This window comes from Balaenoptera physalus (genome assembly GCF_965194825.1).
Source record: "Balaenoptera physalus genome assembly, chromosome: 12".
Classification (NCBI taxonomy): domain Eukaryota; kingdom Metazoa; phylum Chordata; class Mammalia; order Artiodactyla; family Balaenopteridae; genus Balaenoptera; species Balaenoptera physalus.
The window spans coordinates 47879951-47899857 of NC_138897.1; the positions used below are offsets into that span (position 1 = coordinate 47879951).

Consider the following 19907-nt stretch of genomic DNA (forward strand, 5'->3'; position numbering starts at 1 on the left):
CATTTTTTTGCTTGGTTTTGGGTTTTTGGTGGGGTTCTTTTTGTTGTTGTTTATTGGGTTTTGGGGTTTTCTTGCTTTTTTGTTTTGGTAAGGGAGAAAAAGTAATTTTTTCCTAAATAAAATGATTGTTCCAAAATAAGACAGCAAAAAAGAAAAAAAATGAAAGAATAAAAGCTGAATGGATATAAAAATGTACAGAGATTTGTGGAAAAGAAGTTTCATGTGTGAGTTCAAAGCTGGCTAAAATTGAATAGATTTATTTATAAGTGTTTTTAAAAAGAGTTCAAAACTAGGATTTAATTTTCTGTCTGTTAAAAAGCACAAAAAATTCTTAGATTATTGGTCTGCTTTTAATAAAAGATTATAAAAGATTTACCTTTACCTTTAATGTAATCTGCCTAGGAAACAAAGATTCTGTGTCCTATGAAAATAGTTCCTCTGTAGTTGGTAGTGTTTGGTGATCATTTTACAATATATACAAATGTAGAATATGTGGCTATTGAACACTTGAAATATGACTAGTCTGAGATGGGCTGTAAGTGTAAAATGTGCTAGATTTCAAAGATAAATTATTAAAAAAGAATGCACACTATCTCATTAATATAAAAAAATAAAACCAAATGGAACCAACCTTGAAAATTTTCTGAGCAGATAAGACCAGTTTAGTCATACAAGCAAAACTTAATTTAGCATATTTTGCGAGACTGACTTGACCTGGTTCATTTCTTGCTTGGGTCTCTGAAAAACCATAAGCAAAACTTAAATTGTTACCCAAAATTGAAATGAGGTAACAATTAACCGATTCCCTACCATTATCATTTAAGAAAATTCTAGGGACTTCCCTGGTGGTCAGTGGTTAGAACTCCAGGCTTCCACCGCAGGGGGCACGTGTTTGATCCCTGGTCGGGCAACTAAGATCCCACATGACGTGTGGCTTGGCCAAAAAAAATTTTTTTTGAAAGGAAAATTCTAATAGTATAACCACTGTGAAGAATAAATAATCACTGCCTCCCCACTATATAAGATGCCTTGTAACAATATACCCCTGAGCCTCATTCCATGTTTTAGTTTGAGTGTTCCCAGTTCAAGAACTGTCTTTTTGGTGTGTACACAATAAACTTTTTACTATTAGTAATCTTTATTTTCCAGTGAAAACTAGGTAGTAGGCAATTGTGAACTATTATATATTATCATTACATTGTGGGTTACCAAATTTATTAATACATAATTATAAAAACTTACAGTTTTTAGAGATATGTTTTTATAGTACAATTTTTAATGTGACAGGTCATTTTGTTAATAAACCCAAGTATTTTTTGTCTCTCTGTAAAAATTTAAAAACCAAAAGTAGATAGACTTAGGTTTAGCATTTAATGTTTCAGTATATTATCTTAATTGGAAGTGATTTAGATATTTAATGAATATCTATTATTTAGTTTAATAGTATTATCTTTGATCTTATTTACATTTATTTAAAATTTTTTAACAATTATGCTTTGATTAGACATTAAACAGTTAACCATAATCTTATTTTTCTTGTTGACAAATTTTGTAACCTGTGAACCAGGAAGCAGTTTCTCATCAGTCATCAGATCTGATGGCTGCTTGATCTTGGACTTCCCAGCTTCCAAAACTGTGACAAATAAGTGTTTTTGTTTAAGCCACCCAATCTGTAGTATTTTTGTTATAGCAGCTCAAATGGATGAAGGCTAGCAGCATCTGCATCACCTGGGCAGTTGTTAGAAATCAAAATTCTTGGGCCCCACTCCAGACCTACTAAATGGGGTCCAGTGCTCTATATTTGAAAAGATCCTTTGGGTGATTCTGATGCATGCCAAATGAGAGAACCACCTGCTAGCCAACTAATATCTTGAAGAACAAGCTTGAAAAAAATGTTTAATATCATTTTGAAGTGCCAAAAAGGTAGCTATGGTTTTTAAAATTATTAAGTGAGAGAGATTTCCTTTCAGATGTTATGAAATGGAGTGACTTTCATATAACTAAAATTTCATGAGAATCTCCAAAGTAATTATAAATTTTTGGACAAACACTTGGCAAGTGTCAAAATGAAGTATCAAATGTGACTTCTTTATCCAAAACTGCTTACGAAGAATTAATCTCAGTCTTGGGAAAGCATATACATAATGGTAAACCAGTAAACAAAATAACAAATACCAATCCTTGGTTACACAAATGTGTAATTGCAAATTCACATGCATAAGTAATAATACAGAGATATGTTGTGTACACTTCACACAGTGGAATTATGACATTTCAATTGCCATGTGGAAAGATCTTTTGGACCTTTTGAATAAAATACGTGAGAAATTACAGACGCTTAATTTGAAATATATAAAGGCTTTGTTGTCTTTATATTTATTTACTAAATAATTGAGAGAAAATAGTAATGGAGTATAAAAAAATCAACAAAAATAAGAAGTGAAATTGGTAGACATTTTGACACTGAGAAGTGACTTGTAATGAAAATGTCCAGGTCTTACTAAAGACAGTATTTCCTTGGGAGGAAGAAAAATACAGTTAATGAAGAGAAATGAATTATATTAACACGTTGGAAGAAGATTTAAAATTCACATTGGATTTGACAAAAGATACTGATATCAATGAAGAAAACATAAAACTCATAAATGTCACTTTAATGAAGACATCAGTCACTTCCCAAGAAAACTTAAGATGCCCTAAATATTAAAGGAACTTGATTAAGGTTTCCCCAACTGAAAACAATGTAACAATTTGCATGATATTAGCAATATTTAATTTGAAGAGCAAAGGAAAGTTTCTAAACTATCAACAATAAAAGACACATTTCCATCAGATATGCTGAAGTAAAGACTGAATTATTTTTCTATTCTCTCTATAGAATATGATAATGCAAAATCATTGTCATATGCAGAAACAATCAAAGAACATGCAGCCAAGAAATATGGAAAGGAAACAGTATTATAGAGATGGGCCAGGGCGTTATTTAATTTTTAAAATATTATTTTTCTACATTTTGTGATGGTTGTAGCATTTATAAGCTTTTTAGAATCTTGTAATTTATTGTGGGTTTTCTCATTTTAATTATTCACTTTTCTAACTAATTTTTCAAATGCACCACCTCTCCAAGCTTTATAACTTTCAGACCTCAAAAAATTTGGATCCATTCAATCCTATGAGCCTAGAACAATGCTCTAAGTATTAAGTAGTGCTTCTTTAAATGTTTCTGAATAAATGACTGTCATGTAAAAATATTCAAAATGGAGGAGATATAAAACTAATTACAAAATTTATACATCTTAAAATTCATTTTGAAAGTTTAAAATCATTTAAAAATAGAGAATATAATACATAGAACTACTAATACCTATCACCCAAATTCAACAGTGGTTAAGACTTTCCACATTTTTTTATTTTCCACATTTTTTTCCACTTTTTTCCTTTTCTTTCCTGCAGTATTTAAAAGTAAATCCCAGCTATCCACATCATTTCATCCCTTTATTCCTCTATTTCTGCCTCTAACAAATGTGGACATTTTCTTACATAAACATTTACTTAACCAAATGTTAGGTTATTACATCTAATCTAATACATAAAAAAGTATTCAATGTTATTACCTAATAATCTCATCCATAGTCAAATATTCCCAATTTTCTCAAAATTATCTTTTTGCATTGGGTTTACTTGGATCACGATACAAAGTCAACACATTTCATTTTATTAAACCTTTTAAATCTCTTCTAATATATCACGTTTTTTTTCTGTGTCACTAACATGTTGCTGAACCAAAGTCAATTGTCCTGCACAATGTCTCGTATTTTGGATTTGTCTGTCTGCTTTCTCTTGTGTCTTTTAACTTGTTATTTTATCTGCCTTATTTCCTATAAATAGAAGTTAGCTTCAGAATAGTGTTTCTCAAACTTGAGCTGCATCAGAATTCCCCTGGAAGATAAGTTAAAACAGGGGTCCCCAACCCCCGGGCCACAGACCAGTACCAGTCCGCAGCCTTTTAGGAACTGGCCACACAGCAGGAGGTGAGCAGCGGGCAAGCAAGTGAAGCTTCATCTGCCGCTTTACATCGCTCCCCATCACTCGAATTACCGCCTGAACCATCACCTCCCCGACCCCAGTGTCCATGGAAAAATTGTCTTCCACGAAACCGGTCCCTGATGCCAAAAAGGTTGGGGACTGCTGCGTTAAAACACAGATTATGCGTCCAGCCCCAAAGTGTCTGATTCAGGTCATCTGGGATGGAAGCCAATAATTTGCATTTCTAATAAGTTCCCAGGAGATGCAGTTACTTCTGATCTAACAGGCACACTTTGAGAACCACTGTTTCTAGACTTAGGTTTGATTCAATTCAAATTCTTTTTTTCTTTTTTTCATGAGCTTGCTTCTTAAGTTATGCTGTATGCTTCATTTTGCATCATTTTGAATCACGTCAGACAGCACACAGTGTCTGGTAATCACACTTTTAATGATGCTAAGAATGCCCAGTAGATTCAGGAATGAATAACTGATATTTTAAAAAATAACTTGCTGAATTCAGTGAAGTTGCAGGATACAAAATCAATATACAGAAATCTGTTGCATTTCTACGCATTAATAATGAATTATCAGAAAGAGAAATTAAGAAAACAATCCCATTTACAATTGCATCGAAAAGAATAAAATAATTATGAATAAATTTACCCAAAGAGGTGAAATTCTCTGACCACAGAGTAAGCAAACTTTCTTTAAAAGTAAAGTTAAGCTTCCTATCTGTGGGAATTTTTCTAGGTCTGGAGTTGGCAGTTCTGTTCAGGTGGGAAATGTGAGAAAAGGAAAGTGCAAATATATTTCCAAGAAGGTCTTTGCTAAGGATGGTCACATGTTATCTCAAGAGGAATGAGTGGAATATATAACTAAGACAAAAATCTAATCTTGTCCCCATAAACCAACACCTGTGTTTTGAGGATAAGCAGGTATATATTTTCCATAGGGCATAAGTTGTGATTCTTTATCGTTGTATTTTTTAAGATCTAATTTGGATATTTTGGATTTACACATGCAATATGAAAATAATTGTTCCTGAAGGGGAGGCTTGTTTAGGGTATGATCATCCAAAGTTTTTATTGAGGTGACATAGGTTTATGAGGCAATGACTGCCATATTTTAGGTGGGTTATTAGGAGGCCTCTAGTGATTGTTATTGCCTGATTCTATATTATCACCCCAATACCCATATTCCCCCATTTGTTAAAAAGGACTATTTTTAGAGCAGTTATAGATTCACAGCAAAATTGAGAGGAAGGTACAGAGATTTCCCATATTCCCACTTCCCTTTACACATACATAGTTTCTCTATTATCAGCATCACTGACCAGAGTGGTAGACATGTTACAATTGATGAACCTAAACTGATGAATTATAATTAACCAAAGTCCATAGTTTATATTAAGTTTCACTCATAGTATTGTACATTTATGGATTTGTACAAATGTATAATGACATGTATGCACCACTATAGTATCATACATAGTATTTTCATTGCCCTAAAAACCTTCTGTGCTCTATCTATTCTTCCCTCCCCACCCCCTAAACCCTGGTAACCACTAATCTTTTTAATGTGCCTAGTTTTGCCTTTTCTAGAATGTCATATAGTTGAAAACATACAATATATAGTCTTTTCCATTGGCTTCTTTCACTTAGTAGCTTGTATTTAAGGTTCTTCTGTGTCTTTTCATGGCTTGATAGCTCATTTCTTTTAGTATTAAATATTATTCCATTATCTGGTCAACCACAGTTTATTTACCCATTCACCTACTGAAGCACGTCTTGGTTGTTTCCAGGTTTTGGAAATTATGAATAAAGCTGCTAGAAACATTAATGTGCAGGGTTTGTGTAGAGATAAAATTTTAATTCCTTGGGTAAATACCAAGGAGCACAATTGCTGGATCATATGATGAATATGTTTAGTTTCGGAAGAAAAAGCAAAACTATCTTCCAAAGTGGCAGTACCATTTTGCATCCTACCAGCAATGCATGAGAGTTCCTGTTGCTTCACATCCTCTCCAGCATTTAGTGTTGTCAGTGTTCCAGATTTTGACCATTTTAATAGGTGTGTAGTGATATTGTTGCTTTAATTTGCATTGCCCCAATGATATACGATGTGGAGCAACTTTTCATATGCCTATTTGCCATCGGTATATCTCCTTAGGTGAGGTGTCTCTTAAGGTCTCTGGCCCATATTTTAATCAGGTTGTTTGTTTTCTTATTGTTGAGCTTTAGTGTTCTTTGTAGATTTTGGATAACTGTCCCTTTACAGATGTGTCTTTTGCAAAGATTTTCTTTCAGTCTGTGGCTTATCTTCACTCCCAATATTTTAAGACCAAAGACTTTGTAGTAAAAGGAAACCTACAGTCTGAAGTGCCAACTCCGTAGAGAACCTTTCTTAGATGCTGTGAAGGGAAAGGTGGAAGGCTATATGTTGATTCCTATCTCAGTCTAGCTTGAAGGAAAATGCATATTAACATGAAAAGAAAAGTAGAGAGCAATTGTGGTGTTTAATTATGTGTCCAGTGCCATTGGCTATTAAGAGTTCACAGTGGAGGGAAAGATTGAAGTTGACTGAGGTAGAAGTGGGAATCTTTGTGGAAATTGAACTTAATCTGATTGGCCTTGAAAGCTAGTTAGTTCTTCAACAGTGATATAGGTGAGAAATGACACTCCATCTGAGAAACGTAATTCAGAGTTACAAAACTTTCAGTTTATATCATAGAAGAAAAACCTTTGATTATGCTCTAGATTTAGATCCTGAGTATTCTCAGATCTGTGATGGATTTTCTTTACCTTGAGTGAATAGGACTATAAATCTTTCGTGGTTCCAAGTGATACTGTCAGTAGCAGATGGCTGGCTTCTGTGTCTCACATCATATCTAAAAAGAATAGATTAGCCCAGCATATTTGCATCCAGATAAGTGTATTATAACACTTTTTAAATATTGCACATTGCCATTTAAAAAGCATATATAGTATATTTTTCAAACTTATAGAATATTTGCTTTATATTTGATTAGGTAATTCCACCTTGTTAATGATCTGAACTATAAAAATATGCCTTTTTTCACTTTTAATGTCAGTGACCTATTCTAGTTTTGTTATCCCTCCTCTGATTATACAGTAATAATATATCAGGGCAATCCTCAAAGCATGCAACACATATGTTATCACTGCACGGAGGCATTTTTGAACGCTGATGATTTAAATTTCCCATTGTAAATGCTTTCAAAAGCATTTGACTGTTGATAGATTTGAAGATAGCTGCTGTTGTTTACAGAATTATTTTCTATTTGGCTGGGGCCACCTAGGTATCTAAGTCATCATATGTGACATTTGGGTCATTAATTTGACCTTGTAATGATTGATTTCTGTACTAGTCCATGCTCCATTGCAAATGATCTAAATTCAGATTTAAGCAAAAATATAAAGTGGGGGGACGGAGAGGATATAGTATCACACAGCTGAAAGGTCCATGGGTTAATTTAATTTCAGGCACAGTTGAATCTAGATGCTCAAATGATGTTATCAGGTCTATTTCTGTTCTGCTTAGCTCTGCTGGATTCAACTTGATTTTAGTTACAGGCACACTTTCTTCACTTGGAGGTGAAGTCAAGGCACTCATGCCTAGGGGAGAGGCGGTTGTTGCCCATAGGATTGACACTTTGACCTGGCAAAGCAGGGGCTGATTCTGAAAGGAACAGGTGCTGGGCTAACAAACAAGCAAAAGCTACCACAGCAGGACCAATGGTTGGTCTTGGACACAATTACCAACGTTTGTGAAAATTGTCTTGGTTGGCATTCATCTTCTTTTGTACATTACAAAGCACTAAGCTTAACAAATGGCTAGGAGGAAACCTAGTTGCTTTTTTCTAAACCAAAATCAGATGCCATCTTTCGACTCATAGACAAATTATAAACTGATTTTAAAGCATGTTTTCCTAGCAGTCCTAGTATCAGTATTTTCTGTAGTCCTTGTTGGGCAAATCAATTAAATATACCTACCCCTCAGTTTCCTTATCTCTTTCAAGAATACTAATGCAGTTAGACTGACTAAGCTCTGAGGTCATTTCTATTTCAAGGAATATGTGATTCAGTGATTCTTTTACAAAACTGATTGCAGGTTGGGTTTTTTTTTGGAATATGTATATTGAATGGAAACAGTAATTGCTCTCAAAAAGCTAAATTCAATAAATCTTTCTGCAGTTATGGAAATGTACTATGTGGCTATTAAGCACTTGAAATGTGACTGATATGACTGAGAAAATGAATTTTTAATTTGATTTCATTTAAGCTAATTTTGATTTAAATTAAAATAGCCACTGCTCTAGAATTATCAACTTATTTAAACCAGATTTTTGAGAAATGATTGACATTAAAAATAAAACAAAATTTATAAGCTTGTGCAAGGAATTTCAAAGCAGCAATTTCCCATTTTCTTTTCAGTCCCCTGCACATAGCTATTCAAGCTACGACTCGGGCAAAAATGAGAGTGTAGACCGAGGTGCTGAGGACCTGTCCCTAAACAGGGGAGATGAGGATGAAGATGACCACGATGACCACGAAGATTCTGAGAAAGTTAACGAGACAGATGGCGTTGAGGCCGAACGGCTGAAAGCTTTTAATGTGAGTCCTGCCACCCTGCCATTATGGCTGAATTTTTACCACTTCACTTTCATGTTGTTGCCTGTTGGTAACTGTGGCTATTTTAGAGACATGTTTGTTTAATTTACAGAAGGATTTAAAAAGTACATGAAACACTCTTAGCCAACCAGACACCAGAATTGCTGTGTTTTGTTTAGAATTTTAAAGCCAAATGTGAGCTGAAAACTGCACTTGTGCTGTGTGAGTATGCATGTTTACCTAGCGGATGAAGGGGGCTTCAGCTTATCCCTCGGAAGCGTCTGACCGTCATCCGTTATTTTGTTTGCTTTCCCAGCTTATCTAATTATGCATGAAAAAAGAGTCAATTGTTTGTTTTCCGAGATTAGTACACTGCGCAGTGTAGCACTATATACAGTCGTATTATTAATAGAGAATTTTATGGGGTGCTTAATCGTCACAGTCTACTGTTATTTCTTGATTTTTTTCTACGCAATAGTCTATACTTTTCTGTCTGTCTGTCTGTCTGCCTTTCTCTCTCTCTTTCTCTCTCTGTTTTTTAACCCAACCATTTAGAAAGTCTGTAAAGGGTGTTTGCTTAAAATTTCTGGCTTTCCATTGCAAAGTTCTCCAGTGCATAAACCAGACAAGAGTATTTTCCTATCAGTAATCAAGACAGGAAGCTAGGAACAGAAGAGAGCAGCCCTCCAAACCCTTCTCCTCTGTCTCCCTCTTGCCAACAGATGTTTGTCAGGCTGTTTGTAGATGAAAACTTGGACCGAATGGTCCCAATCTCTAAGCAGCCCAAAGAAAAGATCCAGGCTATCATTGACTCATGCAGGCGACAATTCCCTGAGTATCAAGAGCGTGCCCGAAAACGCATACGTACTTACCTCAAGTCCTGCAGGCGGATGAAAAGAAGTGGTTTTGAGATGGTGAGTTTTGAATTAAAACACAGCCCTAGATTCCATCCAAATCCCACATGTAACCATGACACAATTTTTTTTTTCATCTTAGTGTCTTTTTAATTTTTTCCATAACGTCAGGTCCAAGGGGTTTTTGTTTGCTTGTTTGTTTTTTCTCCTTTTCATCTTCCTGAAGTATTTATCCCCTTTGTTGATTCAGTAAGACGTACCTTGTGAGACCAGTGCTCACAAGCCTAGGTACCATGTCCTAGGAAATGAGGCTCATGTGAGTGAACACCAGTGAGAGCCAGCGTCTCATTCTTGTGTGTTTCCTTTCTGTTACTGCCAAAGCAGATCTAAGGTTATTCAAGTCTTGAACTGAAGCACCAGTGGTTGCTTTAGATGACCTGTGAGAATGGCTTTCTCTGGAACAAAAGGAAATGAATGGATCCATCTAAGTAATACTATTTTCATACCAACAGTTAACAAATAGCAGGCCTTGAAAATAAAGGTCAGGGAATGAAAATCCTTATGTGAAAAATAAGGCTTTTGTGTACTCGGTATATTTGTGTGCTTGTCTTGTGAATGGTTAACATGAGCGTTTAGATTCAGCTGGGCTTTTTATAGATGGATGATATTATGCCAGTGTTAGATATTTACGGGTAGAAATTAGATATCAGTGTTATTTGACCTTTATTCTATCTCACCTTGATGGAATTGTTATACCTAGAAGTAGTTTTTACAATGTATTCTAAAAATTTCTTTATATTTTTATGTATTTGACTGGACATGTATTAGAAATTTTCTGAAACTATTTTCATTGTACTTTTGAGAAGGCTCCGTAAAAGCCAAGACTCTTCGTGCTTGTGATCAGTGCCTCCAATTTATTAGGTGTGATGGGACAGGAGTTGGTATAGATATAGGAGAGGTTTCAGAGTATGCCAGTAGGAGAAATAGTTTTCCGATACAAATGAAATGAATAACAAGTAATAACTCCTGTATTATCTATTTTTCTACAATGGCTTATAAAAATATCTTTGATATTTTTAAAAGAAAAATGACTGTTCCTTATAGAGAGGCAGTCTACCAAGATGGTCACTAACACAAGGCTCGGTCCCTGGAGAGCTTGGTCTGGAGTTCTGGATCCACCAGTTTGTAGCTATGTGACCCAGGCAAGGTACTTCAACTTTCTGAGCTCAGGTCCTTCCTCTGGAAATGAGAATAATTTCTAACGTATAGTGCTGACAGGATTATATAAATTGTCATGTAAAGCTCGACAAGTCATTTTTGACACGTAGTAACCACTCAATAAATCTGAACTCTGAAAATATAATCAACCAAATATTATTTAATCCATCGTCTGAAAACAGCTACCCCAAATATTTGTATTATAAAGTCACAGAACACTGCATGTAAGAATTTGCTTACTTCTTAGAATAACTATATTGAAGTTGGAGTTTGTTGTGCCTAAATTATTTTAAAATAAAATAGCGTAGCTGTGCCTGATGAAATTAAATTATGACAGTTGAGGTGGTATGGTATAAGAGAGGAGAGATTGCTTGAAGAAAATACAGCTACTTCCCCCATTATTGAATTCTTTAAAAGTTATTGTCACCCAATAGGAGAAAGATGACAGACAAAAAGGATATCTAACCAGGAATAAAAGCCCAGAATCCTGGCTTTGACATCCAGCTCATCATCAAATTGGCAGTTGATGTAAAATTCCAATAGAAACTAAGTATGTCTCATTCAGTGCACAATGCACAATACATACTTTCCTCTTTCAGTAACAATAAAGATAATAATGTTATATACCAAGATTTTATTTTACCAGCATCTGGCACTACTATTTCTTCTAAATCTTTTAATGTTATTTAGAGATTCTTTTCTTTGGTAAAATTTATCTTATTTTCCATTTATTAATAGTTCTTTAAAAGAAAAAAATCATTGTCATGTAGAATTCTTAATTTCTCTAAGGTGTATTTGAGATAGTCACAGGTTTTTTATTAGTTGTATTTATTTATCAAATATGAACATCTATTTGATGTAAACTTTGTGCTATGCATAGAGAAAGACAAAAAGTTAATATAAAATCAAGTAGGTTTACAAACTAATCTTGAAGGAAATAATGCTGTAAAGAAATGCTATTGTATTTCATATTTAATAATTTTCATTTGTTCATTTTTTGTTCACTTATTCAATATATGTATAATGTGCATAACATCATGCAAAGTAATGAGAAATACAAAAGATGCCTGACTTGTTAATTAAGAAAATTTAACATGTTCCCTGATCATCCTGATTCTTTGAGGTTACAAGTTGTGGGAAGTGAAGTGCTTAAGTAATAATATAAGGCCTAATATAAATAAATGTTAAATGAACAACACAGATGAAAATTGATATTGTAGTTTAGCCCATTTTTTAAAAATACATTGCTCAGTAATGCACTATTTGGAATAAAAATTAAATTTGCCATCTAGTTAACACTTGGAATTTTGATTGGCTTTATGTATCACTTCATTGTCATGGAGCATGTCATCATTTTGAACACTCATCCTTACCCGGAACAAATAGGAAAAGGCATGACTAGGGCAGATAGTAATTATAACTAAATATTGTACGTTAATATTTTTTTGCCTTCATAATTTTAAATTTTAATATAAGATAATACCCACGGTTCTTAAAAATTGAAACATTAAAAAATATTTTCTTATATTGTTTTTGCTGTAGGTAGACATGAAGAAAATGTATCATTTTTAATATATGATTATCTTTACATGCAAATTATTTTGTAGTACTTAGTAAGTCAACAAAGCAACCTAAAGAAATTTTTAATATATTTGTAAAGTAGAATTGTAGGAGTATTTGATAGGGGACTCCGTATTATAAAATGAAAGTGGCATTCAGCAAGCTTAGCTCATCCAGTTACTTAGGCTTTCTAAGCCAGTAGACTCTTTAAGTAAAGCAAAACACAAAATATTGAATTATATGTTCCCTACTGACTTTGATTAAGAAATTCAAAGAGATATTCCCATAGAAGTGGTTTATCACAACTTATATTAGTATTATACTTGAGAATCTTGACATTCACTCTAATTTTCTGCTGCTAGTACAAAATCTATTCATGTTTAATTAGTCTACACTATCCCTTAAGAATTTACAACAATTCTTCAAGTACCAAAGTACTTTTCATTGACTTCACTCAATGCATACAAATATTAGAGTATATATTTATGCATTCTTATTTCACTGAAATTATTAAGACCCCAAAGGTCTTAATTGCTGAAGTAGCCGAAATGTCTATGTCATTGCTCCAAACAGTCTCTATAATGCATGAAGTTAAATAACCATATTATGATACTTTTCTATGCACTTTCACTAACTCGGTGTTCCCAATCATCTCAAATCATAAATTCTTCAGTGTTGAATAGAAAAGGATATGTTTTATGAAAAATAAATCCAATAAGTTTGATACAGAGTATTGTCTTAGTTTTCATTAGATTTTAAGAACCAATGAGTTAAGCAGCCCTTATATTAATCCTTAGACAAATATATCAAATCATTATTGATTCTGTTATGCAGCTTTGACTCTCAAATTACTTCAGCTAATTTTCTGAAGAATATTTGTTGATTGTTTCAGAAAAGAAATGTATTTCTCCAAGGTGTCCTGATCTTAAATTCAAGAACACCTATAATAGATAAAGCCATAAAAGGAAAGCTTTATAAACAAGGTGAGGTTACCCCATACCTAAGTATTATTTGTGTTATGTGATATGATTTCTCTTTTTATTTTCTGAGTTTGCATTGTTTAGAGACTCTTTCACCATGCTGCATATATTTAGATGTATTTTTATAGAACTCAAATGAAAATATTTGGGGGAGATAGTCTAAGAGACTTTCAGTCCATCCTTCCTCCTGTATCTCATATCTTGACACTATATCAAGTTAGATCAAGTGGCTTGGATATTTGAATTCAATAAACTCAGCCACTTGAAAAATTACCTATTAATTTGCTTTTTAATATTATTTATTTGACTATATTTGTTTGAAGAATTAAATCTCATGCTATTTTTTGTAAAATTTTGCCAGGGACATTGTCCACTAGGCTTCTTAATGTGCATTATAAATGATCTCATTTCAGAACCCTCTTTTAGCATGTAATGAAAAAAAATGTGTTTCTTCTGCAGAAATAGAGTGTTTTTATGTTTTCTCATCATTAACTTACTACGTTCACTTTTGTGCCTGTCAGGAAGTTTAGAGCCAAAAAACTTTCGAAGGTCCCAATTATCTGTTTTTTTAATTTGTTTTAGCTTACATATTTCCTTGGTAGCTCTGATATCTATTTGGGAGAAAAAGAGATATAAATTTAAAAACAAATGTGTAAATAATCTAATTAATTACAGAAACACCATACTTTCAGACCACCTTCTAAGTTCTTTATTCATAGTATTTCTTTTTAATTACAGCCTATAATACCCTCCTCAGTAATTTTGATATCTGACCTTCTTATTTCACAGTTCTTTCATTAGAAAATAAATATTTAATGTTTAGGAAATGGTACATTTTTGAGGGAATTTGACTACTTAACATCCTTTGCCTCTACTTGTCTGATGCAGACTAAAGTAGAGAGATCAGAATTCATCTTCAATTCACAGCTTTCATAGATATCATAGGCATTGCAAAAGCTACAGTGACACTATTCATTCTTTAGCAAATAGAGCTTTTATAAAAAATGAATTAAACTGCTTCTTTAAACTAAGAATTTGATCGGAAATATACTGAGCCCTTCATACAAGATCTTGGTTTAAAACTGTATACCTGCGCGACCATTATTATTCACAATATTCTTCATGCATCGTGAGCACAACTGTACAGGTTTCTCTCTTTGGGACCAGTTAACTTAATTGATGCTAATTAGTTTGAATTCCCCACCTGCTATTTGTACCAATTTTTGCCCTCTCTTTTATAAATGTCATCTACCATCCCCCAGGATACTTTCATACCATCCTCTAAATTCTTTATTCATAGTATTTCTTTTAAATTACATCCTATAATACCTTTCTTAATAATTTTGATAGCTAATCTTCTGCACTCACAGTTCTATAGCTTTCTCAGTTTCAGAGATCTGTATCACTCTAGCCTTTATTAGCATGGATATTCCTTAGTCTTTACTTTCACTCAAAGAGCCCGCACAAGCTATATTAAAATTTTTCACAATCATCTACAAGTTTTCAAGTATCCCCTGCTGCCTTTACAGAGGAAGTGTCCTGGTCTTATTGCTCTGGATAACGCTGCACTTCTGCTCCCCTATCATTTCACCTCCTTTAGAACATGGCTTCTTTGACCATCCCAATGGTCATATTTTCAGTTTTCCCTTTTCACTGAGTTTTCCCTTTTCTTCTCTTCTGCCTTATAAAAAGTGTCCAAATTTAAAAAAAAATTAATCTTATAACTTCTATAATCTTTCTTTGAGGACTCAATGAGTCCATCTTTCTTTGCCATGTTTCCTGAAATATTTTATACTCACAGATTACACCTGTTACCACCAACTCCCACCAAATCCCTTAAATTCAGGCTCTGGTTCTTACCACTATATTGAATTAGTTCTTATGAAGATCACATGACTACCTTTGCACCAAATCCAAAAATTGCATCCTCAACTATAAATTACCCCGTTTTCTTAAGACTCTATTTTCTATTTCTATTCATGTACCTTTTTCTTGATTTGGGCACTTCTTAAGATTCTGTGCTTGGCCATGTACCGCATATTACCCTCTCCACAGCTGCAGAAGTCTACCCCTGTATACAGTACTCTACTCTCAAAGTAAATCCCAGTCATATACAAAGCCTTGGTATTTCATTCCACATTCTAGTCAGATGCTAGGCAAACGTGTTGTTATATCCTCACTGAATTCTCTATATTCTCTATCACCCATTCTCTCCACTGACCTTCCACCTCATCTACCAAATCAACAGTAAATTCCTCTTGACTTATCTATTTCTAGCAATCACACCACTGTTGTCATGTACACCAGTGTTCATAAACTTGGAATGAGATTTGACTCTCTTTATACTTCTGACTTGCATTCTACCACTGGCTAAATTCTGTTTATTCTTCCTTTGCTGTCTTTCCCAAATCAGTCCCATAATTTTGAATTTTATCAGGTATCGTTTTAGTTCTAACCTTTCAAATCTCATACCTATACTCTTGCATAATCCTTCTAACTCAACTACCTACTTCCATCTTATACTACCCTCTAATTCATAAGCAGAGACAGAACTAGGATTTGTACCTGAAAATTATGAAATTTGGGACTTTTTTTCAAAAGAAAAGTAATACAAAATTATGAGCACAAAATTAGGTAGAAGGATGAATATTTATCTGCAGGTAGAAAAAAGCCACACATAATAAATTTTTTAAAAAAGAGAAATCTTGAAGATTCAAATCTTTTTCTTCAGAAAAAGAAGAAATACTAGAATACTTACAACATCCAGAAACTCCAGTAGTCCCATCCAGTTGAAGAACCCTGGTGCCTGGACTTCATTGACTTATGATAAATCTGCCTTTGCTCCTGGAGTAGTCTTCCTCAATTCTGGCTTTGATACTGTCAAACTTTTGTCATCTCAGGACAAATTCTAAATTTCTTACTATAGTATGTTACAGTATGCCCTTTTGAAACTGAGACACCTAGGTTCAATTCCTGTACAATTTTATGTGATGTTTCTGAGTCTCCATTTTTCTAAAGGAGAGGGGTCTTGAGGTATTACATGTGATAATGTAAATAAAATGTTTAGCATATAATCTGGCCCCTTTCTATCCTTTCTTCTAATATGCTCAATTATTTCCTTTAATGTCTTGGTTATCACAGGGACCTACTACTCTTTCTCTAAGTGTGTGCTCTCTTGGTTCACTGATTTTTCCTGACTCAGGGTTCGTGGGTACTATTCTCTCTTTATTTACTAAATTATTTTATTTACTAAAATTGAAGAGTAACTAAAGTGTAAAGAATACAACCATCATTGCTTTCAGAGTTACTCATCAATGGATCTTTTAGTTTAAGCAAAATGTTGACCTGAGTCTCATGGAATACCCCCTCACACACCCCACTCACCTTCCCTCTACAAATACATACAAACCCTGAGTAAAATATAACAATTTTTAAATACCTATATAAGCTCAAAAGAAAGAAAAGGACATTCCCAGGCCTTGAAATTGATAGAAAACGCATAGCCAGAGTTGTAAGCCCTTAATTTGATAGGGTACCAGAGTAGGAAGATAGAAAAAGTGAATTTAAGCCCAAACAGATCAGGGCTGGGATTTGAATGCCAATTCAAGCTCAGGAGATGTGGATTTGGGTTTGTGACTAGGCAGGAACATGAACTGAGGACTGTATACAAAGCTGGGACCCTGGAAAGGACTACTCTTCCATTAAAGGGGAATTAGAAGCATCAAATTACAACTTCAAAAAATGAAATGACAGGCATTATAAACATTGAAACTAAAACCTTACTAGATGGGTTAAATAGCAGATAAGATGATTCAACCAAAGAGAAAATTGATACACTGGAACTGTGGAAATTACTCACAGAAAGAAAAAAGAGAAGTGGAATTTGATAAAGAAGTAAACTTGGGGACTAGAGTGATATAGATCTAATAGACATTCCAAAGGAGAAATTAGAGAGAACGAGGACAACATTCAAGCAAAAAAGGAGGAAGAATTTTTCAGAATTGACTAGACCATGAATACTAAGAACAGAGAAACAGACCATCCCTGAGCAGCACAAATAAAAACAAAGTCACACCTATGTACATCAAGGCAAAACTGTAGCAGACCCAAGAAATTCTTAAATGTCACCAGGAAGAAACAAGAAATTATCTAAAACAGGAAAGTAGACTGAACATAATACTTGTCCTCAAAATAGATGTCGGAAGACAATCTTCAAAATACTGAGAAAAAAGTCTTCAAAATTTTTTAGAGAAACTACTTTTAATCTACAAGTCAATGCCCAGCTAAACTCTACCTCCAGAGTGAGGAAGAAAAATACTTCAGACAACTACTGAAATTACCACTGACAAGCTGTTTCTGGAAGAACTAAAATGTACTCTAAGAAAAAGGAAACAACCCAGAAGGAGACACTGGAAAATTAGCAGCATTGGTGAGCAAATCTGAAGAAAAGCTCCCTGATTTTAGTCAGTGGATTTTGGTTCTTAGCCATGTTTTATCAGCTGTTACTTGTGGACCTTGTATCTCTTGTTGTTCAGATTCGTCATGGGAAAAATGGAAACAAATAGCACTTCTACATGAAAACCAACAATTGAAATAACAAATATAAAAACTTCTGCATAGCATGGTACCTGGTCTCTGAGGAACAGGATAAAATGCAGTCGAATCTGAAATTGCATTCCACTGCTCCCTTTACTGGGAAACCCTTGCTGTCTCAATCTGTTGAACTCCTTGGAGGACTAAATCCAATATGCCTTTATCTATTTAATCATCACTTCTAGCTAAGAGCAGCCTTAAATCTCTCTTTCTTCCATGTGCAAATTGTACTTTGTGGTACTTTTGTAGTTTTATTTTATCCTGTCTTATATTACTGTTATTTATATATGGGCCTTAGCTCCCTAATAAGAAGCTATGTTCCTTGACTACTCTGCTTCTTAACTTGTTCATTTCTGTATCATCCATTATGTCTTATACAGTACAATTAGTTGCTCGTGAAAGCTGCTCAGTCCATGTTCAATTCAATGGAATTAAAACTGTTGAATGAAGGATGAGTGAATGAGTGGACATTCATACTAATGTGTTACTTTGTAGTAAAATTAGTGGGGAGATAAACTAGTGTTTATTGTGTGCTCTGTCTTTCACAGTATCCTGCAGTTGGCATTTCAATTTTAAAAGCTACTGATAACTGAAAATCTAGCCTAATGTATTTTAAATCTTAGGGAGTTTTTTTCCTAAAGAAGGCAATCATATAACATTTAATTTTAACTCTCTTGAAACACTATTTTTAAAAGATTTTTATCTATTTGGTAATTAGTGTGAATATTAATTGTATGAATAGAATTTGTATATAGTTTTAGGTTTCATAAGTAAACAATTAAAAGATGTCATGATCCAAAATAATCATAAGTAAATGTAATCACTTATTTTCAGAATTAAAAGATGTTTCCTAGTGGAGATTTGAATAAGTTGTCAGTTAAAATGAAAACATGTCATTTTAGTTGAAAATTTAGTTTATCTCGTCTTGATCAGATGTATATGTCAGATGACATTAGCTAAATTGGGCTTTAGCATCAACTATAAAACTTAACAATTCCCCATGTATTTGTGAAAGATCATTATTAAAGGCCAATAATGTTCTAAAATTAAGGCCAAAGCATAGACTATTAATTCATAATGAAATACTTATAATCAAAGCCTAGATAGGGGTTAATTATCATCTTTGTTTTTAAACTCCTTTTAAATTAGTCAAGATATTTTTCTCAAGAAAACTGGAAAGTCCAAGGATTCTCACATAGCTGGGCTCAAATATCAGGGATTTGCCACTCTCCCAATGCTTCTCTGTGTATTGGTTTAACTCTCAGTCTTGCTACCTGTTGGGAAATGTTGCCATCAGCAGCTCTAAGCTTCTTTTCTTAAAACTCCCAATCCAAGAGCAATCTTCCAGCTCCAGGTCCCCATTTCCATGAAAGGACTTGGATTGGCCCTCTTTGGAGCATATGTCCATTTCTTGGATCAGTCACTGGGAACAAAGGGATGGGCTCCCTTGATTGTCCAGGACTAAGTCATGTGGCCAGTCAGGTCAGTTAGGGACTTTGCTTATCCCACCCACCAAAACCTTTTATGACGGGGTCAAGGCAGTTGATTGGCTATTTTAGTCTGCATCCACCACGCTTATCTAAAATCTTGGATCATCAATGGTCCAGAATTCAGAACTTTTCTGATTTGGGGGACATGATAAAGTGCATATTCTGTTTATTGCATAACAATCACATTGGGGTCTGGAAAAACATCCCATGCACAAATATATTAGTCTTTCTGCCACAAAACCTAGGAATATTCACAGAAAGAAGAAAAAAGAAAGATTCTAAATATTCTCATATCAGTTTCTTCTGCCAACTGAGTTTGCCCTAAGTTTTTGAAATATTTCAGCTTATACAATATTAGGATCTTAGAATTGCTGATATAAGGTTGTGAGTCTATAATAAACACTCTTTGTTGCATGTATATTATACCCTATGTACTAGGCATTGTACTAACTTGTAAAGTAAACTCTATGATAACAGAGACAGTATTGATTTTGTTTATCTCCGTATCTTTGGACTTGGCTCAGTTCCTGACATATAGAAAGTGCTCATTAAGTA

At 34.0% G+C, this 19907-nt stretch overlaps 1 protein-coding gene and 1 long non-coding RNA gene across 11 annotated transcripts in view; one reads left to right on the forward strand and one right to left on the reverse strand.

Annotated features, from left to right (window-relative positions):
- The window catches only part of LOC309639260, a 433950-nt gene that overhangs the window by 291587 nt on the left and 122456 nt on the right, over nt 1-19907 (reverse strand). The gene's annotated exons all lie outside the window — the stretch shown is intronic.
- The window catches only part of NOL4 (nucleolar protein 4), a 401283-nt gene that overhangs the window by 275753 nt on the left and 105623 nt on the right, over nt 1-19907 (forward strand). For 6 of the 10 annotated variants that reach the window (XM_082416103.1, XM_082416106.1, XM_082416107.1 and 3 more), the window contains 2 exons: nt 8481-8660; nt 9380-9571. The exons of 1 other annotated variant lie outside the window; for it this stretch is intronic. In XM_082416103.1, coding sequence (XP_082272229.1) covers nt 8481-8660; nt 9380-9571 — 372 coding nt within the window. The remainder of the gene's footprint in view (nt 1-8480; nt 8661-9379; nt 9572-19907) is intronic. 3 more of the 10 variants (XM_082416104.1, XM_082416105.1, XM_082416111.1) reach the window with 1 other exon arrangement.